The sequence below is a fragment of the Leptopilina heterotoma genome, unplaced genomic scaffold (assembly GCF_015476425.1).
Source record: "Leptopilina heterotoma isolate Lh14 unplaced genomic scaffold, ASM1547642v1 Lhet_83, whole genome shotgun sequence".
NCBI classification, from domain to species: domain Eukaryota; kingdom Metazoa; phylum Arthropoda; class Insecta; order Hymenoptera; family Figitidae; genus Leptopilina; species Leptopilina heterotoma.
In genome coordinates this window covers 925041-942779 of record NW_025111188.1, presented here as the reverse complement: position 1 = coordinate 942779, position 17739 = coordinate 925041, and the positions used below count along the sequence as shown (strand labels likewise).

The following is a 17739-nucleotide window of genomic DNA, read 5'->3' as shown; positions in this document are numbered from 1 at the left end:
ATAATTTTAGATTTTTTACCAAAGAGTCGAGACAATTTAATAAGTAAAGTATTTTCCAAAAGCACAAAAATAATAAAGCTAAATCCCATAAAAGAGAGGAAAAAATTTTGAATTTTAAGAAAATCGGATTTTTGAATTTTTTCGAATTTTTGATAATTTTAGATTTTTTACCAAAGAGTCGAGACAATTTAATAAGTAAAGTATTTTCCAAAAGCACAAAAATAATAAAGCTAAATCCCATAAAAGAGAGGAAAAAATGTTGAATTTTAAGAAAATCGGATTTTTGAATTTTTTCGAATTTTTGATAATTTTAGATTTTTTACCAAAGAGTCGAGACAATTTAATGAGTAAAGTATTTTCCACATTAAAAAGTTTGACATTAAAAAATATATAAATGATGCCAATACTTAACCCACAAAATTTAATTTTCATTACAAACAAATGAATGCAGATAATTTGCTAACGGAAAGGAAACTTACGATTATTATAATGTATTAAATTCCTGAGAAGAATTTGATTATTTATAAAAATAATTGAATTCTTGTTACGAATTTTATAAAAATCTATTTAAATAATTAAATTTTTTTCAAAAAATATTAGGAAAATTCTTTTTTAAATAATTGAATAAACATTCAATTTGCAAAGAATTGAAAACAATTTTTTTTGAATTATTCAATTCTTTTGAAAAATTTTTTATTAAAGTAGCAGCAATTCGTAAAAAATTAGTAAATAGTAGGTTTTAGTGGATGAGTGCGAGGTCTGGAAATATGAATTAGAAAAAAGTCCTTTTTTGATTGCTATAAATATTTTTAATTTTTACTTTTTGAAAGCAAAATCACAGCTACATAAGATGTGGTTTAATAATAATATAATAATAGACGATATTAATTAATTAATAATAGATAAAGTTATATAATAATTCCTCTTTCATACATCAGATATCGTTTAATACTAAGGACCGTACGATGTTATTCTAGTTCCAAATAGTACTAATACATTAAACACTAAACGTGTCTCGATTCTCGGTTTTGTCGATATATCGCACTCATTTTCTAAAATGTTTTTTTTACGGGTGTTTTTTTTATTAATTTGCAGTGCAAATTTCTTAACGACATTATTATAATAACGGACGCTTTTTGTCTTTTTTTTGTTTGTTTTCTTTTCTTAAAAACTTCATTAACTTGTGTCTTTTTTCTTACACGTACATATATTTATATATTTATATATTTATAATATATCGTCATTTTTTACAATCGTACGCCTTAAAATTTGTCTTTCTTTTTTTTTTATTTTTCTTTTCTTTTTTTTTCTTTTATTTCATCGCACCTTTTGAAAAAAAACCCTCTCTATCAATAACGTCTTATCTTTAAAAATTTCACAAAATAACATAACTGTGATAAAATAATAAAATATTTGTAAAAACAATTTAAAAATTTAAAAAATTTTAAAAATATATTTAAAGCTATCGAATTTTTCGTAGAAAATATTTTTCGTATACTTACATACATAATAAAAGTAGGTATATAATAATATAATAAAAAATTAAAAAAAGAACAGTTGATGTATTAATTTAGAATATATTTTTTTTAATAACATTTTTTTTCTAATGAACGATAAGACGTTATTAATAACGGTATATAATATTCTATTTTCAATCGCTCAAAAAAAAGTGAGTTTTATACTCTAAATAAATATTTTACAAATATTTTTTTCTTCCTCCCCCATTTGTCTTTCGCTCGCTCGCCTTTTTTTTGCTTAGCTAGGAATTAATAATGATATAAATCGCGATTATTCGCGAAATTTTTCTTTTTTCGTTTAACTCTTGTGATATGGCACTCATATGGCTGGCTAACCTTAGCCACGTAGAAATACGACTTTTCATTTGGACACGAAAGTCGAGCTCGGGGACTCCAATTTCTGTCATTAGATATGTTTGGAAAATTGCAATAGAATTTTTTGATTTTTCTGTCTATTTTACTTTTTTGTGTATAATATCGAATTTAATTAAGAGATTTAAACAGAGATTATCGAGTTGCCACAGGTCAGGGAATTCAGGGAAAAGTCAGAGATTTTTATTAAAGTACTGGAAAAAATTAAATTTGCAGGATTCATAATTAGTTTTGTTTTATTTTTTAATATATATTTAATTAATTATAAAAAATAATGTATTTATAGAAAAATTTTAGTTAAAAACACTAAAAAAAAATTGTATTTTAGAAAAGTTATAAATGTTTGCGAAAATTCAATTTTGTTCAAAAATTAAAAAAAAATTCTACTCAAAATTTCAATTATCTTTAAAAACAATAAAATTGAATTATTTTTATAAATAATAAACATTTCACAGGAATTCAACTATTTACAAATTTTTATAAATTTTTTCGCAATAATTCAATTCTTTTCATAAATAATACATTTTTTTTTTACAAAGATTCAATTATTCTTTCAGGAATAATAAAACTCATCATAGAATTTCAATTATTTTTAATACAATTTTAACCAAATTCCTCGAAAAATTTATATCTTCTTGAAAATTTTATAAAAATTCTTCCAAAAAATTCGATTATTTAAAAATTTGTTAATAAATTTCTTTATGAGAATTCAATTTTGAAAAAAATTCATTTATTCAATAATTTTTTCATTTTTTTATTTAAATAATTGAATTCTCATAGAATTTTCTAATAAAAATTGTTTTAAAAATAAATATCAGATGAAAATTAAAAAAAATTGATAATTGTTCATTTAATTCTTTCAAAAAATTTTAATTAAATTTTTGAAATTAAATTAATTTTTCGAAGAATTTACTTAAAATTTTATTAAAAATAATTAAAATCCTGAGTAGAATTTTATTATTTATGAAAACAATTGAATTTTTGTCACCGAACTTTAATAAAGTTTTTAAAATAATTGCATTCTTGAGAAGAATTAAAAAAAAATCTTTTTAAAGAAGAATTTTATTAATTTTTTTTTAAATAATTGAATTCTTGCAAAGAATTTTATTAAAATTTTTAAAAAATAATTTAATTCTTAGGAAGTTTATTATTTCTTTAAAAATAATTGAATTCCTGCGATGAATTTTATTATTTATGAAAATATTTGAATTTTTGCAATGAATTTTATTAAAATTAAAAAAAATTTGAATTCCTGAGAAGAATTTTGTTATTTTTAAAAATAATTGAATTGTTAAGAAGTTTATTAATTTTTTTTTTAAATAATTGAATTCTTGCATAGAATTTTTAAAAATTTCTAAAAATAAGTGAATTCCAGCGAATAAATAATTGATTTTTTTCGAAAAATATTAGGAAAAATTTGTTTTAAATAATTAAATAAACATTCAATTTGCAAAGAATTTAAATAAATTTTTGCAACGATATTTCTTACATTTCTTTTAAATAATTGAAATCCTGTGTAGAATTTTATTATTTAGGACAATAATTGAATTTATTATTTATGATAGTAAAATTGAATTCTTACAACGAATTTTATTACAATTTTGTAAACAATTGAATTGATGTGAAAAATTGAAAATAATTGAATTCTTGCGAAGGATTTTATTGAAATTTTTGTAAATAATTTAATTTTTTTTTAAATTTTATAAAATTTTTAATTATTATAAAACATGAAGAAGGTTTAAATTTGAGAATCAGAATATTCTTTTGGGTCAGGGAAGAAGTCAAAATTTTGTCTGGACATCAGGGGAAAAGATAATTAATTTTTTGTGGCAACCCTGGATTAAAAAAGAGATTATAGAAGAGATTATAGAAGAAGAATAAAAAAGGGTTTGAAAAGAAGATTAAGAAAGAAAATTTGATATTGAGATTAAAAAAGAGAAGTTACAATTGCGAAAAAGCGTAAATCAACGGGCTAAGATGGATGACTATCAAGATCAACGTGTGTATGTATTTCCTATGGAATGCTACTATTAATAGTAAAACAATTAAGACTATCAACTTGCGGTTGTCTCTTTGTCTTTTATCTCATAAAAACGTGTTTCAGTTAATACGCCTCTGAATTTATGTTTTTGATTTTTAATCCTATTTCTGTTGCTTCATCAAAAAGAATTTTATTTCTGATTTTTGTGTCTTTTGATAATTTTACTGTTTTGTGTTGGAATTTTAGTTTTGTGGTTAAATATTTAGTGCTTTTTTTGAAAGAATATTTTTTGTGGACTAAAATTATTTTCCCCTCTTTCAAACCAGTTTGAAAGAGCTAACTAAAAATTGAGAAAAAAGTAAAACTTTAGAGACGTTTTTATAGAGTCGGTGAGTAATTTGTCTCAACTTCTTTAATTAAGGCACTAACATCGTACGTTTTTTATTTATTTTTTTTTAAATAGAATTATCGTCTTTTTTGATCGGCACAATAATATTGTACATAACCTGAATATCTTCTGAGTTGTAATCATCACCCTTCCTCTCTATTTAACAATTGCTTTCGTCGATCTTTGCGTTATTAATGTGTTTACAGCCGTTGCACGAGTATATAAATATGCGTTGCTAAGGCACGGTCCTACGTTTGAAAAAATTCTAAAGGCACCCTAGCGCGTTGTTAGCGAGTTTTGCGATTTCCTACTACCACTACACTCTATTACAATCCTCAAAAAAATATTGTTTTTACATTCGAAAATTTTTTTCTTTCCTTTTACATCGAAATTCTAGTTCTCTGTTTTCTTTTCTTTATCTCCGCATAAAAGTATAGAATAAAAAAAATGTACAACCCAAAAATCCAGAGGGCCTGGCGGAAGAAAGATCTATAAAACGAAAGTGTACAGGATCGTTTCCTCTTGAGCATCCTTTTTTGTAAGGAACAATAAAAGCACGAGAATCTAGCTTAAAAACGATTATACACAAACATGTACACATTTAAAAAAAAAACCTTTGTCTTTCGAAAATCTCACAATCTCTTCTTTTTTTTGTCTTTCTTTTTCTTAATTATCATATCACGTTTGTCTTTCTCTCTCTCTCACTCACTCGAAATTACTTTGCCATCTCTTATCGTTTTTTGCTCCTCTCTCGGCTGGCAGTCTTTTTTTTTGTAATTATTAAAACGTTCCACAATACTGTTTATAATACGATTCTACAAAAACTTTTTGGACACTACCAAAAAAGCTCTATCTTTAGTACGATAAGAGTGTGACCATTCAAAGTTGAAAACGCATGGTATTGCATTGTTTTTTTTTTTGTTTCGTCGCTCGTGAAAAGATGTTTTTTTTCATTATTTTTATAATCTTTGTCATTCGATAATCGCTTCATTTCTTCGAAGTTTGTTTTTTTTTTGAGAAGAAAGAAAGAAGCTTTGCTAAAAGTTTAAATACAATTTGCTCATGACGATGATCGAATTGACTCGTATACTAATTCATGACTTCCGATCGAGATTTCTGCAAATATTTCGATCGGCCTATAATTCTCTATTTGATAATCCTTTGTTTCTATAACTATATAATACATTTACTATCTAGGGGGGGGGGGGTACTATGTACTAAAAATTAGGTCGATGTTACACATGGGCCTTTACTATTTTCTATACACCGAGAGCGTTTAAATTTACACATTTTTCTCTCTCTTAAATACGTTACAATTTGTCTTTTTCGTGCTAAAGCTATTAATATATTTCTTCTATTAATATTCATTCTTCCATTTGATTTATTGTCTTCGTCAGCTTCTTTTAAAATTCAACCCAAATTTCTTTAATAGTTTACCCAAAAATTTCTTGAGGAATGTCTGGGATGAGAAGGCTTTTTCAAATGTCGAAAAGGCGCGAACCAGTTTTGTGCTAAAAAAAGACTTGGAGTTCTAAAGTAGTTTTAGTCCTTAGCTCAGTCCAATTAGTAAATTCAGTTCTGAAATTCAGTTTTGAGTCTCAACCGTCCATATGTCTGTATTTGTGGGCAGACATTTGCGCTAAACCAAGTACGGCGTATTGACACTGAAGACAGTGATAGTGGGTTTGCTTTCCTGAATGTTGACACTGAACGGCTCCGCAAGGTTGACTGGGTGTGAATTTTTGAAATCCGGCAGCCGCGATACTGTCTAATTTGGCATGTTGTCTTCTGTGAGCGACAACTTTGTTCGTGTCGGTGCAAACGAAATCGCACTTCAAACAATGAAAATGAGATGCTTTGTTTTGCATTGAACCCAGGGAGGAGGTGTAGGCGCACTGAGCTCTTCCACAAGGGACATTTGCGCGGTATTGTTGAAAATCGCCACCCATGAGTGTGTCGAGACGTTCGTGTCTTGCGGTGTGTTGCACGAATCTTGTCTTGTCGCAAAATGAATAGCCGCAGTCCTGTCGCATGCAGTGAAAGTGAGTCTGATGTTCCCGGTATCCGCAGTGAGGATATCGGCAGTCTTCATTAAATCGGAATCTCACGTAGCCGTCGGGGACAGGTTCGTCCTTGAGCATTCGCATTGAATGATGGAGTCGTTGTTTCTTGGCATCAATGGAATTGTCGGATGGTGATAGAGATCTTTTTAGGTTCAGGTTCGCTGCTAGGGAAGCGAGAGGGTTTTCGTCTCGATTTGGTGGGAGGAAATTACCAGGCGGGAGACCTGGGGCAAACATTAGACCTGGAGCACCGGGATACATACTGCCGTGTTGGAGAAATGGTGGTAGTGCCTGATTGATCAGGGCGATTTGCTGATTCATAGCGGCCATGACGGCAGGATTTGGAAAATGGAAACCGTGACTGAGATCTAGTTCAAAACCGGGTGGTACTTGTTGAACACTTGGCGGAAGAGGTTGGGAGATTTGTCCATTCTCGTTGTCGTGAGTGTTGGTGCTACTATCGTCCCTTAGATTCTCGTTTGATTCACGTTTTATTGGATTTATCTGATTGTTGTCATTGCTCAGCCTTGGACTTTCTAGTTTTATCTCTTTGGCTTGGGGCTGCTGGTTTATTTGTCCTAGGGTTTGCTGCATTTGACGCTGCATTTGATTTTGGAAATTGTGAATATTCTGGGCCATGAAGTCATGCTTTTGCGACAGTTGAGCGAGGTAGTCGTGCTGTATGTGATTCGATGCTTGAGGCGTTATTTCGTGCTGCTGTTGACTCAGGATAGCTCCTGTTGAATGCTTCGCAATGTGGGCGACCAGACGGTCCAATTCGGAGAAGGCCTGATTGCATGCATTGCAATGGTAGTGGTTCTTCCTCTTTAACTTGCAGAATGGCCTACTGCAACTTTGATCTGGTCCGTAGAGTATGTGCGGCGAGTTCGAACTGGTTGATGGAATCACTTGAGTCTCTAGAAAAGGAAAACGGTTTTTACGATTAGAACAAGTTCTTTTGCTTATCAAAAAAGTTTCTCTAAATTCTAAAGCAATATCACGAAGTTGTATAAGAAGATAGGTATCAGGCTTTTGGAACTTTAGACACACCAAGCTTTTATTCAATGTCCTTAACCTGATCCAGAGTTTCAGAATAGTATTTTCGTGTCATCTAAATAATCATTAGTCAGTCTAGCCCAAATTGGTGACTTCTAAAAACCCATTTATGGAGTCCTTTAACGACTCCTGTTTTTAAAGCTTAAGGTCTCCTTAGACGACTTCGTGAGGTATTTTCAGCCACGAGACTGAGAGTTTTTAATCAATGATTTTGATTCGAAAAGCCCTCAGTCTGCAATTGGCGTTAATTATAACTACTAATAAAAAAGCACTGAAAACTGGTCGGAAGACACGAACCTTGGTGCACGGTAGTTCGCATGGATAGCATGGCGCCCGGAAGAGCGGGTTCGCTCGGCGGTCCACTAACCGGATAATAGGTGCCTGCCGCCCTCACCACTAGCAACAATCAACCAAACAACCAAAACTTCAAATACCTCCCACTATAATACAACCACCGTGTAAAGTAGAAAAAGAATTCTCAAACACAAAAAAACTGAATATTCGAAATAGAACAGTAAAGTAAAAAAACTCTTTTAAATTCTAAAGTTTAAATTTTTGAGTGCGTCTCTACGTGCAAAATTAGCATGCATAAATGTGTTTCTGTTTTTTATATTTTATAAAGAAAAAAAACTACCAAACGAAACTCTTTTGTATAAATATTGGGTTGCGCAATTTTCAGTTGAAACTCACCCGTGGTTTTGTTTGTATCTGGACTAGGAATTTGAGGTTGTTCCTTGTCGTCGATAATTGATCGGCTCTCTTCCATGGTATCCATTTCTTGTTTTTCGATTAATTCGGCAGGGTTCTTGACTTGGATTCTCGGTTTCGACTCCTGAACCAAAGACTGAGGGAGAATTTGTGGTGGCTCTTGAGTTTGCTCGGAACTTTGTTGTTCACCAGTTCCATGATGTTGCTTCTCATGAAGGGACATTGTCGAGTATCGAACAAAGGAATATCCACAATTTGGTCTGGTGCAGTGAAAATGTCTGTTTACTCGATTACTATGACAGCCGGGCAATCGACAATCGATCATCTTATCGAAGAAGGCGAATCCTGGTAAAATGTCAACATTATCGTGAAAGTCCTTGCTGTGCATAAGCAGTTGATCGGGTCTTTCTGTGGAGAAATGACATCGAATTTGGGAGCAGTGATGATGCCTTGTGGTTCTTAGAGAACAAGCGGAGTCGGGACAACCCTCTGAAGTGTATGTTACGAATCCCTCTGTTTCACCGACGCTGTTGGTTGGGGAGAGACTTCCTTCTCTCTCGTCCGAAATTGTATTTATGGTTAGAGTTGGTGTGGTGGGTTTGGGTAATTTAAAACTGGTGAATATTGCTTGAGGGGAATCTTGAGTGTGGGATGTGGGATCTCCACCGGACCAGATTTCGATTACTCTATTCTTTGGTGGTCTTCCTCGTTTCCGCCTGAACATTGCGTCGATGTTTGTTAGATGGGTTAGGGTGACGTCGGGTGAGAGGGCATGAGACGTGCAGGAGAGATCGAGTTGTCTGCTGTACTCGTGAATTTTGTAGTGTTGCAGTCTTCTGAAAGGTTTGTCGGTGGCGAGAATAACTTCGCGACAGTTCTCCCAATTGCAGTGGTAGTGTTTTTCTTTGTCGAAGTAGGGACAGGTGTCGTCGCAACCGCCTTCTTCGAAAAAGGCGTCAGTGATTCTTTCTTGTTGTTCGTGTTCGCGTAGGTGTTCGCGAACTTCACGTGGGTCTCGGAGGGTTGCGCCGCAACGATCTAGGGCGCAGTGATGATGTTCCCGGCCAAATTGACAGGAGCAGTCGGCTGAGGCCGGTGCTAGGAAGGCCAATTCGACGGGAGTTAATTGTTGTTGAAGTTGGATGGGGGAGGCTTGTTCGATACTCTGGGAAGCGTTAATTGCTGACGATGGACCAGTGGATGAGGAAGTGAGATCCATTGCCAGGTCACTGGCACTCTGAAAGGAATCGTCCATTGAGTAGAAGGGGGATCCTCTTCCTTCGTTCGAACTTTCGCCATTGAGACTGAGGGAGAGACTCTGGGAGCTGATCTCGTCTGGCATCCACGTGCCAGGCGGTCGTATACTTCCGGTGGCACCGAGTTGTTTATATTTCCTGTAAGCTAACTCTGAATCGTTCCGTTCGTGTTTGCGCTTATGGGAGATTAGCTGACCTGAGGAGTGAAGGACATAACTACACTGGGGTCTTATACAATGGATATGATTGCACACTTTCGAGAACCTACACTGCTCGAAGGGACATGCTTCGGACTTCATGAATTTCTTGAAACCGTCACGCGTAAATTGTTCGTCTTTGATGTGATATGACTTGTGCTTGTCTGAAAAATAAAAAGAAGGATATTTAGTTGAATGCTCAAAGAAGAATAATACCTCAAGAAGAAAAGCAAGACTGAGGGCTAGGTTAGAATATTCATCACTGATTTTTGATTTTAATAATACTACTTTTTTCTTTCTTTTTGTTCTGAACATTGTTCTGTAAACTCAAGATCTATCTTTTGAAAAACTAGCCTTACCCATGTCAGCTTTGTTCTTGAAGGTGTACCGACAACCCTGTCGTCGGCAATGAAAATGTGTGGTCCTCTGACCAGCAAACGAACAATGTTCAGCCTCGCAGCTTTCGGTGGCTCTGAATCTTTGGAAGCCTTCCTGGATGATGGCCGAATCCTTTCGATGATAGTTGGCGTGCATCTGGACGTCGGACGTTGAAATGTAGACTTTATCGCAATTGTCGTGAATACAGTGGTAGTGGGTCTGCTTTTTGTTGTGGGGACAGCTTCTGCTCGGGTGCCTCTCAGCGCAATCGTCAGTTGGCGAATATCTCATGAAACCGTGTTGGAGAGATTCATCCCTCTTCTTGTGCCACTTGAAGTGCCTAATCATTTCCTCTTTCTTGATAAATACTCGTCCACTGCAGTCTAAGCAGTGGAAATGCTCTCTGCATCCAAGTTCTTTACAATAGGCACTTCCACATTCTTGTCCGCTTGAATACCTTCTTACGTAACGAGAGTAGTCAATGATGGGCTGGGGAATTGATTTTCCACCGCTCATCAGGTTCTCTGCCCCTGGGGACATACTCTGTCTGAGAAGAGCTGAAACAAAAATGATTGCTTTCTGTTAAGAATAATCTTTTTTGTTATAGAAATAGTATTAAATTGTTACTTTAAATTTTTCTCCATCAGTTTTGGTATTGAGGACAAAATTCTTTATCCTGTGCTAGGGTCTCAATGTGGACTAATTGTAAGTTTGAAATATGGACTAAGTTCTTAAAAATATGGACTTCTAAAAATCTAGATTTAGTTATGTTAACAATGTGGCCTAAAATTTTAAAAGTGTTGACAGTTCATAAAAGTTTGGATTAAGTTCTAAAAATCTAGACTTAGTTGTTAACAATGTGGACTATTTTTAAAAATACTTCATAAAAATGAGACTAAGTGCTAAAAATCTAGGTTTAGTTATTAACAATGAGGACTAGATTTTTAAAAGTTGATTTAAAAATTGTATACTGACTTCTAAATGGACTAATTTTTTAAAATTAACTTAGTGCTTAAAAAAGTGGACTAAGTTTTAAAATTAGAGTAAAGATTTAAAATATTATAGACATAGTTTTTAATAAGGGACCATCCATAAATTACATTAATAATTTATGGGGGAGGGGGTACAACAATTAAAAAAATTACATGGGGGGAGGGGGTCTAAAAAGTCTGAAAAATTGGTAAATGGTTTCTGGAATTGGTTTATGGACGGCCCCCAATGTGGACTAGATTTTTAAAAGGATTGACTTAGTTTTTAAAAATTTGGACTATGTTCTAAAAAACGTGGGCTAAGTTATTAAAAAGTGCACGATAATATTTAAATTGTAATGACATTTGGCTCTCTTAATAAAAATATCAAAATCTTGAGGAGATAAGCTAATGTCTCTGGAAAGTATACCTTTGGACCGATTAGCCTACAAATCAATATGACAAGATTTATGGCTAACAAGATTGCAACCTAAATGATTTACTTCCGACTAGACGGCGAGAGGTATTTGGACTTGAACCTTTGAAACGTATGACAATTTTTTTCCGTTAGTGATCTCTAGTCAAATAAGATACACGAATTACATAAAAGTTACAATTTCATGAGAAAAAAAGTTATTTATTAGCATAATATTAACATGATTTCTTAACGAACTTGATTTCTTTTAATTTTAAGTATAATATCAATTTTCTATTTTTTATTTATTTTTTTAAATTAATTAACAATTCTGAACAATTTATCAAATTATGATTTACGAATCATTTGATAAATGATTCGTTAAATCATTTGATAAATTGTTCGGAATTGTGTCGGAACGTACTATGATAAAGAATCGACGGTGGATAAATGTTAGCTTCTAAATGGAAGAAATCCTTATTGTCGGTCGTGGAAAATTACAGAAATTCGACTGTTAAAGTAGATTTCTATTTTCTACATTATCGACAAATGTTGAGAGAATATGAGTTCATGAAAAAGTTGTTTGGTGTCGTGTGAGTTTGAAAATATAGTAATTTTTTTCGATACACATATCAAGAGTTATGAGCACATCGTTCGTCGACCCATGCTCTCTCCCACATATGCTAGTTAGGAGAGTTTGAAAACTGGTTGGCTCGTTCGAATCGCGAAATAAAAGGGAATGCGCAAAAAGGAGAACAGAGGAGAGGAAGGGAGGAATGCCCCGAACAAAAAACTATCGTCTGATCACAAAATATATACGTGTATGCAAAACCCAAGCGAGAGCTCATTTTTAATATCAAGTCGTGTATATCTATTTAAATTTTTCATTACGGTTTGGAAAAAAAAAATTTGTCGAGTTTTTGTTTTGATTAATGATTCGAGTGTAAATGGACACTTTATCATTTTAATTAAAGAAAAAAAATGGGACTAAGTTGAGTTAATAGAAAATATTTTCGCTTCGAGGCAAAAAAATTAGTTTGCGAAGAAGAGTCAATACAGAAATTATTGGTTTTTTTCAAAAAATTTTAAAAGTGGGAGGAACCAGAGGGACTTCCCTCTTTGTTGTTGTATGGAAACATTATCTTTTCTATAGATCGAGCCACGCACTGGAAGAGATCGTACAATATGTAAAATATATGTCTACTCGTGATTATAGTCTGCAAAACACGAGAAAACTCACTTTGCAATGTCGTAAGATCAATCAAGCAAAACGCATTGTTTTGCTGCAGTAAAGTCTTTTCTTTAACGCAACTTACGAGATTGATTCATTGGCTTCTGCAGTAAATTTCGTTTTCTTGCTTTTTGAACCCCGATAATAAATTTTGTGTACACCTTTTCTTTTAAACTGTCAACAGTGTCGTAAAATTTGATTTGTAATTTTAATCGAAAATTATCCCCTTAGAAAATGGAAAGTTGTACGACATAATATTACATCTAAATTTTTAATTCCGCACGTTTTAACGAACAAACTAAATTCATTTCTGAACTAAATTTATTAAGAAAAGGTTGATAATTATAATGCTTCAAAAAGGTGGAGTTGTATTCATTTTTGGAATGGGGTGAATTTTGTGGAAAAAGTTTGTTGATTTCTTGTATCAATTTCGGGCAGTTAGCGTAAAATCGATACAATTAGATGAAGAAGGAGGTAAACAGAAAGATCGTTTCGGTTTGTAAAGTGTCTGACGCTCGACATAACGATGCTCATCCTTTCTCCCTCCCACCCTTTGAGAAAGATTGCAAACGCCGGCTTTGATCACGACAAGAAAGGAAAACCACAAGAAACCGGAGAAGGATGATATCGGACCAAGTTCCTTCTCTTTCTCTCTCTCTTTCTACCTTCTTTTGCCGAAATTACCGAAACGCCAAACAATCTTTCAAGAAGACGCGCAAGAAGGCACCTAATGCTCCCGAAGACGCCGGAGTTCCGTTTTTGAATCAAGATTTTGCAGTATCTACACTCGAAGTACGCGGACAAATATGTTACATATTCCATGAGAAATGTTCTCTTTCGAAGAGCTTTTGATTGCGAGTGGAAAAAGAAATTCTCCCCACACAGAGATAACAATTTAAAACTTATATGCTTGGGAATTCTTGTTACTTCACGTGAAAGTATTTTGGGAAAATTTTTCTGAAATTCAGACTTTGCACTCATCTACTAAAACCTACTATTTACCACTTTTTTATGTTATGCTATACTATTTGCATTGAAAAAAAATTATTTTATTCAAATAACCGATTAATTGACTATTATCAATTAAATATTTACTTGAATCAAATAATATTTATTGGAGTCAATTAAATGGTTCAATTCATATTTGACTCAATAATTTTAGTATTTGAAGCAAATATGAAGGGAACCATTTAATTGACTCCAATAAATATTATTTGATTCAATTAAATTCTTTAAAACAAATTCTTTAAAAAAATTCTTTAAAATGATTCAATTGTTTTAAAAAAACATTCGAAATTCAATTATTTTTAATATTTAGTATTTTGATAACATTTCTCAAAAGAATTTAATTATTTAAAAAAATTGTTTATAAGATTCTTCGCAAACATTCAATTAGTTTCATAAATAAAAAAATTTTCACATCAGGAATTCAATTAATTTAGAATAGCATTTTCAAAAAAATTTCGAAACAATCAATTTAACAAAATTTTTATACAACAGAATAATTCATATACTTTCACTAATAATAACATTTTTTCGTTGAAATTCAATTTAAAAAAAAAATCTTTAATAGAATTTTAAGGAAGAATTGAATTATTTTCATAAATAATAAAAGTCATCGAAGAATTTCAATTATTTTTACTGCTATTTTAAATTATTTAATCGAAAAATTCAATTATTTTCACAAATAAAGTTTTCCAGAAGAATTTAATTATTTAAAATAAAATTTTTATAATATATTTAGTTCATAGTTTGAAAAAATTAATGATTTAAAATAATGTTTATAAAATTCTTATAAAAAATTCAATTATTCTCAAAAATAACAAAATTTTTCAAAGCAATTTAATTTTTTTCAAATATTTTAATAAAATTGTTCGAAAGAAATTAATTATTTAAATACAATTTTATTTAAATTTTTTTGAAATAATTCAATTATTTTTTTAGATTTTAATAAAATTCTTGCCAAGAATTCAATTATTTACATAAATACCTAATTTTTCGAAAGAATTCAATTATTAAAGATAAATAACAAAATTATTCCCGAAAATTTAATTATTTTGAGACATTTTAATAAAATTCTTTGCAAAATTTAATTATTTTCATAAATAACAATATTTATCACAAGAACTACATTATTTTTAAAAGTAATAAATAATTTATTAATATTAATTTATTAATAAATAATAAATAATTATTATTTATTGGAAATTCAATTATGTTCAGAATTTAAAAAAAATTGTTGTCAAAATTCCAATTATCTTTATAAGTAATAAAATTCTTGGTAAAGTTTCAATTATTGTCAAAAATATGCCTTAATTTATTGATTTTCAATACCTACTATTTTAATAAAATTTTCCAAAAGAATTCAATTATTTACAAATTTTTTATTTTCATATAGAAATTATTTCATTATTTTCAAAAAGAGTAAAATTGTTTTTACGAATTCAATTATTTTAATAAAAATAATAAAATTCTTCGGAGAATTTCAATTATTTTTAATACAGTTTTAATCGAATTCCTTGAAAAATGTAATTATTTTTAAAAAGTTTATTAAAATTCGTCGAAAGAATTCAATTATGTAAAGTTTTATTTATTTTTCTATTTTTAAATAATTGAATTCTCGTAGAATTTTCAAATAAAAATTGATTTAAATATGGATTTAATTTAAAATTCTAAATAATAATTGAATATGAAAAGCATTATAGGATGAATTTTTAGAAATAATTGAATTTTCATAAATAATAAAATTCTTTTTAGGAATTTAATTATTTTCAAAAAAATATAATAAAATACCACACAGACATTCAATTATTGTCAAAAAGTTTAATTGAATTCTTTGTAAAATTTAATTATTTTTAAAAACTTTTCCCAACTTAATGATTTTTAATATCTACTTTATTTTCATAAAATTTCCAAATAGAATTCAATTATTTAAAAATTTTTTTGTAAAAAACTTCCAAGGAATTGAATTCTTTTCATGAATAATAAAATTCGTTGTAGGAATTGAATTTATTAGCAGGATAAGAAAGAAGTAAATATTTTTCATGAAAATTAGGAAAAAGTCAAGAAAATAAAATATAGAATGGAATTTTTGTCAGTTTTGTGACGATTTTTTTGGTCGTCAAGTTTAATTTTTCGATAACTACTTTTTTACTACTTTTTTTAGTTTGAAGTCTACTTTTTGATACTATTTTAAAATTAATTATCGAGTGCGAAGTCTGTGTTTGTATTGGATCTGAATTTTAGCCTTGTGACTTGAACTGAACTTTACTTAGTTTATAATTTTAAGCATAAAAATGGGTTACTTTTTAATTTTGGGTAAAAAAGCATGGCGAAAGTAAAATTTTTCTCTCTCTGAACTGAGAGGCGAAAGTAAATATTTGCGTAGATCTTTGTAGATATACAATAATGCAACTCAAGTGCCTAAATTTGTTTTTTTAAAAAAAAAGTTATAAACAAAGTTCAAAAGGTGGATGACTATATTCCCGGTGCTATAAATAAAATGGGTAAAAATGCAATGTGAATTTATAGTTCAATATGGAATATAAGATTATATGTATATATCTCGGAGACAAATTATACAATATGCATGTGCCAAGTGATAATGTCTCACTGGTGGGTGTATGGTGCAGAGAACAACAATGTGCATTATGTTTTTGTCACAAGTGAATTTGTGTTTCATGATAGTTTTGTATGTATGAGCTCAATTATCTCCCCAGCATTAAAAAAAAAATTAATTTTCCTTAAAAATATGAAATAAATATTCATAAAGATTATACATATATATATAGGGCTAGGTAAACAAAAACGGTGCGTAGAATAGATGAAAGAGATGAAGGTGTTCGGTATAAGGATGCCACCCACGCATGGTTCGGAGAGAGAGAGAAAGAGAGTGCGCCGGGGGCACGATTTTAAATGAGAATACGAAAAACGTGACGGAGCTTAAAGAGCAAATCTTAAAAAATATGAGAAACCCCGGGGACGACACGCACGGCCCCTACCTCTCCTGCCCCCCTGGCCCTAGTTTTTGATGTGCCCTCCCACCCTATCTCATACACAGCCTTTCAGTTTTCAAACCCTTTATGCGTCGTTCTTGAAAAGTTGCGCGGCCCACCGAAAGAAGGAGGGTTTAAAATTTTCAAAAAGCCTGAACCTGAAAAGAAGGCCCCGTATTTCAGAGAGAGTTGGGGTCTCGCTTCTTTTTTTATCATTTAATCCGTAGGCTCGGCTGAATAACCCTTTATAACGCGGTCCAATACGACCGAGTTTTTTTTTTTTTTTTTATTTTATTTCGTACGTGTATGTATAAAAATTGCGGCACACAAACATGAGAGAAAATGCGTCATCGAATAGCAGACGTAAGTGTATATTACACATGAACACTTGTTAGAAAGAACATTGGTGTGTTAGTTTTGGAGAATATAGAGTGCCCGCTGCGCTACGTGGTCGCGGGACCAGAGAGGGTCCATTGAACCTTTTCGAGAGGACCTAAATACCAAAAAAAAAGTCCTAACGGACCGTTCTCGATGGTCCTTGTCACAACATTGTTTCCGGAAAAATGGCTCTGATCGTTTCGGCTCCGAGGGGGCAGGTGCGATTTAATTTAATAACCGTCTAAAAGAGACCATGCTAAATCCTATCGTGAAAAATCTTTTTTCAATTAACATTTAGTTTCGTCTCAATTGGTCGACTTGAATTCTCCCTTTCTATAATGATTCGAGTATACAGTTTCTTTAATTCGAAACTTATTTAATGTACTCGAAATTTTATTCTTAATAACATTGTAAGAATTCTTCATTCAATTGGATATTTTGAAAATAATTCTATACTTTCTTTTGACTCTTTTTTGACTCTTTTAGACTCTTTTCTACTCTTTGAAACTCTTTAAGACTATTTTAGAATCTTTTCTACTCTTTTAAACTCTTTTAGACATTTTTTTTAATCTTTTAGACACTTTTTTTAATCTTTTAGACTCTTTTCTACTCTTTTAAACACTTTTAGACTCTTTTTCACTCTTTTAGACTCTTAATCTATCTGATTAAGGGTCTAAAAGAGTCTAAAAGACTCTTTCGATAAATTTTTTTCTAATTCGATTTTTCTTTCTGTTTACAGAAATATGGATTTCCTGACGAGTTCAGTCGGAGTGTTCGAAGGAAGCGAAGGAAGTCATCGGGTATGGACTGTACACTGAAGGGGTAAGTAAAGTCTA

General features: G+C 31.2%; 1 protein-coding gene across 6 annotated transcripts in view; it reads right to left on the bottom strand.

Moving 5' to 3' along the window:
* Positions 1-5256: 5256 nt before the first annotated feature.
* The window catches only part of LOC122511466, a 174397-nt gene continuing 161914 nt past the window's right edge, over positions 5257-17739 (bottom strand). For 3 of the 6 annotated variants that reach the window (XM_043626694.1, XM_043626693.1, XM_043626695.1), the window contains 4 exons: positions 9898-10473; positions 8068-9702; positions 7675-7773; positions 5257-7238 (listed from right to left, as the gene is read on the bottom strand). In XM_043626694.1, coding sequence (XP_043482629.1) covers positions 5857-7238; positions 7675-7773; positions 8068-9702; positions 9898-10473 — 3692 coding nt within the window. In that variant the 3' untranslated portion in view covers positions 5257-5856. The remainder of the gene's footprint in view (positions 7239-7674; positions 7774-8067; positions 9703-9897; positions 10474-17739) is intronic. The other 3 variants (XM_043626696.1, XM_043626697.1, XM_043626698.1) reach the window with 3 other exon arrangements.